The sequence below is a fragment of the Theropithecus gelada genome, chromosome X (assembly GCF_003255815.1).
Source record: "Theropithecus gelada isolate Dixy chromosome X, Tgel_1.0, whole genome shotgun sequence".
Lineage (NCBI taxonomy): Eukaryota > Metazoa > Chordata > Mammalia > Primates > Cercopithecidae > Theropithecus > Theropithecus gelada.
Genome location: NC_037689.1, coordinates 21,356,984 through 21,365,832, shown reverse-complemented (window position 1 = coordinate 21,365,832; position 8,849 = coordinate 21,356,984). Strand labels below are relative to the sequence as shown.

Below are 8,849 nucleotides of genomic sequence, written 5' to 3'. Positions count from 1 at the left end.
CTGAATTTGAAAACATGCTTTCTAATTATTTTAGATACATCATACTCTATCATCAATGATAGAGTGAATAAAGAGCAACAGATAAAATTCATGAAATGCAGTGTTGAAAATTAAAGATGATGACATCAAGCAATCAGAATGCTAGAAGTGCCTCAGAAGAAGTTATCCTGGGCCATTTTGCAAAATTTTTATTCATGTTTGGCAGTAACTACATTTGTGAACAGCTGTTTCTTCAGTACAAAACTAAGAACTGAATAGAACTATATAATGCTCCCAGTTAAAGAAATCTAGACTAAATTCTTTACTGCACATCAAAAAGAGAAATAAAAGACCTCGACATTGACATCTTGGGCCTGAAGAAAAATGTTAGACTCACATGAAAGGATTAGAATATTACAAAAGCAAAACTAAAATTTTCCTGTTTCTATTTGTTTTTAAATTTCAAATTTAAAACATAATTTCTAATGTATGAATTATTAATACTGACATCAAAGCTTAAAAAATAAAGCTTAATTCTATTCATGACAGCTAATTTTTCTAATACCGTATATATTACCTACCTGCTCCCTATTGTCACACCCTTCCCCCTGCAATATGACTTGGCTGTTCTGGCATCTCACTTTATCTTTCATTATGTCTCTACCCAGTGCTGTACCAAGGAGAGTAGTCAGAATGGTCCTCTCTGGGTATAAACAATAAGAGGGTGCATTGTCTGGAGGGAATTTAAAGACAATAATAAAACTGATCAAGAGTTGCTCTGCTTTTAAAATGTTTTTGGTATGAAATTATCTTATTTCACCTCCATTTTTAATTGAAATTTGTATTGATAAATAGACTTTATGCAATTGTAAGAAATAATCGGGAGAGATCCTATGTATTTGTTTCCCAGTTCCCCCAGTGCTAACATTTTGCAAAACTGGAGCACAATGTCACAGCCAGGATATTGGCATTGATAAAATTTGATTTTATTCAGATTTCTCCGTTTTACTTGTACTCATTTGTGTGTATATTTAGTTCTGCACAATTTTATGACGTCTAGGTTTGTGTATCTACCACCACAGCCAAGATACCGAACAGCTCCAAAACAAGGATTCCTTGTGCTGCCCTTTTATAACCATACCAAATTCCCTCCTGCCTCCTGATGGAGGAGGCTCCTCTCCCTTCACCATCTCTGTCCTCTGACATCCACTAATCTTTTCTCCATTTTTAACTATTGGTTAAAAATTTTTATATAGATTAAATCATACAGTATGTATTATTCTGAGATTGGCTTTTTTTTTTTTTGAAACAAGTTCTCACTCTATCTCCCAGGCTAGGGTGCAATGTCATGATCACAGCTCACTGCAGCCTGGCCCTCCTCGTCTCAGGCGATCCTCCTGCCTCAGCCTTCGAAGCATCTGGAACCACAAGTTCACACCACCACACTGGCCACTTTTTAAATTTATCTTTTGGTAGAGATGGGGGTCTCCTTATGTTGCGCAGGCTGGTCTCAAACTCCTGGGTTCAAGTGATCCTCCTGCCTTGGCCTCCCAAAGTGCTGGAATTACAGGCCTGAGTCGCTGCACCCGGCTGAGATTGACTTTTATACTTAATATAATTCCCTGGAGATTGATGCTATTTGTTGCACATATCAAGTGTTTTTTTGTTTTTGTTTTTGGTTTTGGTAGTATTATATGTATGTACCACAGTTTGTTAAGCCATTCACCCATTGATGGATATCTGAGTGGCTTCTAGATTATTGCTATTACTTATAAAGCTGTTATGAACACTCATGTCTAGGTTACTGGTCTATTTTTTTATCACCATGTGCTGGAAATTCTGTCATCTACTGGAGTAGACTATTCCCATCAACCTGTTTCCTGCCTAGTACATCATGCTCTCTGCCACAATTGCTGCTGATACCATTATCAATACTGCTGCTGGTGTTAGTAGTATTGAAGCTTGGACAGTCTTCCCTGGATTGGAGAGTGGTAGAGAGACGAGAGGGCATCTGTAGCCACAGCTCTGCCATTAAGAAAACGTGGGCTAATCCTTAACCAGACTCAAGTGTTTCTGCTTCTCTCTTCATCTGCACTCTTCTCCACCTGTTGACTAATACTCTCCTTATTTTCTAATCCAAAATTCAGAGGGAACTAGTTTGCTTGGCTTAGCTAATGTACCTGCCGCCTTAGGGGTTTAAAATCCATCTATGGATGATCCATCACTGGGTCAGGTGCTCATGCCTAATGCAATACGTAGTCACTCCTAAGTAGAGCATCTGTTTCCCCAAGCTGAAGGGCAGGATTATTTGATCTGTGGGCTACGCAATTTCTGCTAACAGGAGGTATTGAGTGGGCCATGATTGCAATGTCCAGTATGCATGGAAAATTCTCTAGGCAAACTAGATACCCATCTTAATCCTAAAGTAAGCAAAAAATAATAAAACACTCACAAAGTGTTGAATTTTTATAATAATGTTCTTCAAAAAATATGGTTGTAAAATAAACTTCAAGATAAGAAGATACAAAATAATCTGTAATCTAGTGAAAAGTTAGGTGATGTGTATCAAAAAGGAATAATCTAGTTTTGGAAAAATTGATGTATAGCCCTGCTTTCTTACAATAAAGAGATCACAAGTTTGGTTTACTGATAAGGATCCTCTGAGTCCAAGATGATAAAATCATAATAGGTAAATGTGTTTTGTGTTCGATTGTTTATAACAGTTTTAAAAAAAAAAAAGGCTCAAATCATTAAGGTACAATTTTTAAAGTGACCACAAAACATTACTTACTCTAATGTAGGGGTTGGTAAACTCTAACCAGCCTGCTACTTATTTTTATATGTAAAGTTTTATTGGAACACAGTCATACCCATCCATTTACTTGTCAACAGCTGCTTTTACACTACAGTGGCATACTTCAGTAGTTGCAAAAACCTTCAAAGCCTCAAATATTTACTAGCTGGCCTTTTACAAAAATAGTTTGCTTTGTTTAATTACCAAGAACCCATTACACCAATCCTGACTATTTTTGGTGGTATTCTGTATGAGCATTAGCTGCAAAAGCCCATGTTAATTCATGCAACTTAACCCATATCAAATTCCTAGCCTATAAAATTAGAGGTTATAGAAAGGTCAGTACATACCACAATCTAATCATTTTCAAAGAGATTTTCTCCATAAGGCCTTATAAGAAATAAAAATAAATTGACAGAATTTTCATTAAATAATACTTCCTCATATAAAACTCTGCCCTGAGAAATCTAGATTGAAATATCTCAAGTTAAAGCTGGTTGCTATGGTCTGAATGTTTGTGTCTCATCCAAATTCATACTAATGTGGTGGTGTTGGGAGGTGGGGCCTTTGGTAGGTGATTAAGTTATGAGTATAGAGCCCTCATGATTGGGATTACTGCCCTTACAAAAGAGACCCCAGAGAGCTGCTTTGCTCCTTCCACCTTGTGGAGACACAGCTAGAGGCAGTCGTCTATGAGCCAGGAAGCAGGCTCTCACTAGACTGAATCTGTCAGTGCCTTGATCTTGGACTTCTCAACCTCCAGAACTGTGAGAAATAAATTCTTATTGTTTATAAGTCACCCAGTTTATGGTATTTTGTTATAGAAGCCCAAACCGACTAAGACAATGGCATTCATGAAAAATGTATCTAAAAAGATAAAGCATTCAATAAAATTAAAAGGTATGCATTTGCCATAAAGTTGAATATTTATTACTAGATAAGCCCAGGCAACAAATTCCCTGACCCAGTTGGGGGTAGCTGTGAAGGAACTTTCTGATATGGTTCTCATCTTTTAAGGATCCCAGAATGGGGGTGGTTGCCCACATTTTGTCTTCCATAGGGACAAGATATATCATACTAGCAGTCCTGCAAGTGTCTGTAGAGGATGCTAGCTTTAACCGTGAGATCCTCAGAAGCCATTTGGGGAGAGGACATTCTTCATGAAGCAATTGGGGCTATTTCTATCTAGACCTGAATTGTCAATACATCATATATATCCAAGAATGATGTGGAATGATATTCAGTGGGACCACAGGGAGAATTACAGTTTGCAACTAGACAAAGTGGGCTAGAGTCTCCTAAACTACTGATGTTAAGGCATACTGATGATAGTCATCTAAATCTTGTAAGAGATGAATGTTTAAGATCTTTTTGGATGGGCAGGGTGGCTCACGCTTGTAATCCCAGCATTTCGAGGCCGAGGCGGGTAGATCACTTGAGGTCAGGAGTTCAAGACCATCCTGGCCAACATGGCAAAACCCCATCTCTACTAAAAATAGAAAAATTAGCTAAGTGTCATGGCACGTGCCTGTAGTTCCAGCTACTCAGGAGGCTGAGGCAGGAGAATCACTTGAACCTGGCAGGCGGAGGTTGCAGTGAGCCGAAATCGCACCATTGCACTCCAGCCTGGACGACAGAGGGAGACTCCACCTACAAAAACAAAAAATAAAAAAATAAAAAATAAAAAAATTTCATAAATGTGCAAAGGTTAACTTTACAGAATCACTTGACATTGAATCCTCTTTAACCACAAACGTAGCTCCACCTTATAGGTTATAAAACAAATGCCCCTTGGGTAGATTCTAGCACATGAGGTAAAATTTATTTACCTCTGAATCTTTTATTTTTTTAAATTAATTTTTTTTTTTGAGATGAAGTCTGGCTCTGTCGCCCAGGCTGGAGTGCAGTGGCACGATCTTGGCTCACTGCAACCTCCACCTCTGGTTTCAAATGATTCTCTTGCCTCCGCCTGCCGAGTAGCTTGGACTACAGGCATGCGCCAGCACGCCAAGGTAATTTTTGTATTTTTAGTAGACACAGGGTTTTGTCATGTAGGCCAGGCTGGTCTCAAACTCCTGCCCTCAGGTGATCCACCTGCCTCAGTCTCCCAAAGTGCTGGGATTACAGGCATGAGCCACCATGCCCAGCCTTAATCTTTGCTTTGGTATCTGCTATAAGAATGACTTCTGCCACAAAAAGTCACACACTTTTCTCCCACTTAAAAAGAAAAACTGTTATCAAAAATAGAGAACTATTTTTACTTAAACTTTGAAAATATAATCCTGGACATCCTAAGATTAAAGAATGTGATGATGAAAGCAGGTAGTAATAATATATTCAATGACTACTTGGAAAGAAGAGCAGAAAGTACTTTCACTAGAGAAATCGTAATGCGAGGTTGCCATCATTTAGGCAGCATATGGGTACTTTACAAACATAAAATTAGAATGTTACAAAAATCCTTTGAATACCCTAATTTTACAAACTTAAAGTCGTTAATTAAAAACAACAACACAATTGCAAGTTGACAAATAAGACAGAATCCCTTGCAAAAAATAATCATTAAAAATTAGTAGTTACAGAATATATTTTTACACTGACTTATGAAAATGAAATTTTGTGTTAAAATCATAAAGTAAAAGGCATAAAATAGAAGCTATTAATTATGTTGTAATGTACTAGATTTGGGCTGCTATTTTAATGATATTTATTCTGCATAATATTCTTTTTCTTTCTTTCTTTCTCTTTCTTTCATCCCTCCCTCCCTCCCTTCCTTCTCTCCCTCCCTCCCTCCTTCCCTCCCTCCCTCCCTCCCTGCCCCCTTCCTTCCTTCCTCCCTCCCTCCCTCCCTCCCTTCCTTCCTTCCTTCCTTCCTTCCTTCCTTCCTTCCTTCCTTCCTTCCTTCCTTCCTTCCTTTCTCTCTCTCTCTTTCTTTCTTTCATCTTGTTTTGTCGCCCAGGTTGGAGTACAGTGGTGTGATCTCGGCTCACTGCGATCTCCGCCACCCAGGTTCAAGCAATTCTCCTGCCTCAGCCTCCTGAGTAGCTGGGATTAGAGATGTGTGCCACCATGCCTGGCTAATTTTTGTATTTTTAAGACAGACGGGGTCTCACCCTGTTGGCCAAGCTTGTCTCAAATTCCTGACCTCAAATGATCCACCTGCCTCCCAAAGTGCTGTGATTACACAGGTGTGAGCACCACCCCCGGCATTTCTTCTATTTAGAATTTCTCATAGCAAGCAGAATGCCATTTCTCTAACTATTAAATGATTATCCAGAAGCAAAAATACAGCACAGGAAGATAATATTTATTATATTTTAACTAGAAACAGAGCAGATAGCAAGTTCACGAGGTATGAATTTTTTTCTTAAATTAGGCTTAAACAACAATAATAAAAAACAAGTCTGCATATATATTTTGGTCACTATTATAATCTTCCAGGGCACAAAAGCCAGCAGCATAAAGAAACATGTATAATGACTGAGAATTTTTGATGTGCCAAAAACAAAGATCACTGCATTAAACTCCTTTATTTTGTTATTACTATTCTTAAACATTGAACAATTATTAATTATGGTTATTCGGCAAAATATCAAACATGCACATAGTATTCCTACAAGAATATTGCCTTAATATTGTCAATATTAACACAAAGCTTATACCTCTCCAAAATTCAATGAGTTATGGTTCCACTCTCTACATGTATTAGTGTTAGTGGTAATATGCAAAACTGATTTTGTTTTCAGGGTTAAGTAGCAGATTGACTTCACATTTGGTGGCCAGCTGTGTACCCTAATTTTCATCTATTTTCTTAATAAATTTAATTACATTTCATAAGCCCTGAGATAACATGCTAATGATTGTATACTTTTAATCTATACTTTATTCCACTCAATTTGAACCCCATATAATAAGTCTTTTAAATTATTTACAGATGGTTGTAACTAAAGCAATGACAAAATTTACTACTTGTATAGATAAGACTGATAATAAGGCCTTTAACTAAGAGTTGCATATTTTATATGCACTTTTAACTTGCTAGGAGCAACTCTTAAAATTACATCTATAATTCTGTCAGAAAACAGTAAGTGCTTTTCATTTTGCTTACTTCTATATGTGTAACCAGATTCACTTTTTTCCTCCCTTGTAAAACAACTAGTTTCTTTTCCTTCCCCAAATATTAATACTTGTCTTCCAACTGAACAACTGCTAAAAGGAACTTAGCATTCGCACAGCACATTGACAACTATAGTGCTTAGCAGAGACGTATGCCCATAATAGGCATCTGATAAATGTCTGTTCCACATGGAATGAGTGAATTGTAAGGCAGCTGTTTGAGTCATATACTGTTCATCATATACTGCAACTAATTTTATTTAACTAGGAAATTCAGTTTACCAGATTTAATTTACCCTCAAGTGTAAATCCAAAAATTTGAAATTTTAAAAAAATTGATTTACTAAACCTCATAAAAAGTAGACAAGTTAATCATAGTTGTTACTATCCTATTCGTTGATAGAAAATTAAAAAAAATTATTACTTTCCACTAAATATTAAGTACAACTAAGTGAGGGGAAGAAAGTTTTACAAAACTAAAAGATGTTAGCTAATTCTTATCATTTTCTCCACATTTATCCTTGCAGCTTTTTTGTTCATATATTTATTCCTGTTAACTTCTCTAGCTGAAAGAGAACTTTATCATCTGAATGTAGTTCCCCATCACCTTAGGTACAAAATATTAGTGAAAAGCTGGTGTAAATGTAAGATTGTATTTTCATGTCATGCCATATTTCTAAATTTATTTTTTGCTAGCATTCCATTTTTCCTATTTAAATGATGCTGTATAGAATATGAGCTAATCTGCCAATGACTATGATATTGCTTGCTGATAAATATCAGTTTTTGTTGATAGCTTTAAAGCATATTGCACGTTTGTCATCTAGCACACTAGTAAACAACTATTACTTCTTTTTGGAAAGGATACACTGACAAATTCCTAAGTTAACGGCTTTAGCCCAACATTTTTAGTCAGTTAAAGAACAATAGCAATGGCAAAAACATTGACAATACAGTTCATGGTCCGGTTCTCCCATCTTACGGTACAGGTTCCTGAAACACACAAAAAAAGGATTTTGAAATACCAGCAAAACATAAAAATTATCAGAGTATATATATATACATATACATTTTTCTCATGTTTTAATATCTTATTTCCTTCAACCTGTTAAGTTTTCACATTTCACATCGGTCTGAAGGTATACTTGTTACTAGGTACAAAGCAATACTGTTGATAGTCTTTTCAGAATTTAATTAGAATTAAATAAGTATTTGATTAAAAAGTGCAGTTGGACTTTGCTAAAAGTTGGATTTTGTGTAAATCAGCTTAAGATCTCTTACCATCAGATGTGGTATCCCAAAAGCAGGAGCTGGCTGTGTGAAAGCCATATGCGCTCTTCTGGACCACTGCACAGGTCACTGCAAATAAAGTCACAGAATGAGGACACTTACAGACAAAGGGAAAGAGAACCAAGGTCAAAGTGTGTGAGTTCAGAGCTCTACAAGCCTTAAAAAAATAAAAATAAAAATAAAAATAAAAAACCACAGAAAACAAAGCATTCAGCAAATAGATTGAAAAATAAATAAATAAACAAAAGCCTCTCATCTTTATCTAGCATCATGATTTTGACCCCACTGGATTCAGTTGGTTTTCTGACCATTGCCATTACCACTGGTGATTGCATTGCTGGAAAAATATCAGTCAAATTCTGTGCTTTGTACCATGGGCAGAATTCAGACACAGAAATGCAGGAAATACTTTGGGAGGCCGAGACGGGCGGATCATGAGGTCAGGAGATCGAGACCATCCTGGCTAACACGGTGAAACCCCGTCTCTACTAAAAAATACAAAAAACTAGCCGGGCGAGGTGGTGGGCGCCTGTAGTCTCAGCTACTCGGGAGGCTGAGGCAGGAGAATTGCGTAAACCCGGGAGGCGGAGCTTGCAGTGAGCTGAGATCCGGCCACTGCACTTCAGCCTGGGCGACAGAGCGAGACTCTGTCTCAAAAAAAAAAAAAAAA

At 37.1% G+C, this 8,849-nt stretch overlaps 1 protein-coding gene across 2 annotated transcripts in view; it reads right to left on the bottom strand.

The window, feature by feature from the left end:
- Window positions 1–3,827: 3,827 nt before the first annotated feature.
- Window positions 3,828–8,849, bottom strand: part of DYNLT3 (dynein light chain Tctex-type 3) — an 11,340-nt gene continuing 6,318 nt past the window's right edge. The window contains exons 4-6 of one of the 2 annotated variants that reach the window (XM_025371963.1): window positions 8,171–8,248; window positions 7,844–7,882; window positions 3,828–4,423 (exon numbers count right to left, since the gene is read on the bottom strand). In XM_025371963.1, coding sequence (XP_025227748.1) covers window positions 4,314–4,423; window positions 7,844–7,882; window positions 8,171–8,248 — 227 coding nt within the window. In that variant the 3' untranslated portion in view covers window positions 3,828–4,313. Of the gene's footprint in view, window positions 4,424–6,059; window positions 7,883–8,170; window positions 8,249–8,849 lie in introns of those variants that run through there. The other variant, XM_025371964.1, reaches the window with a different exon arrangement.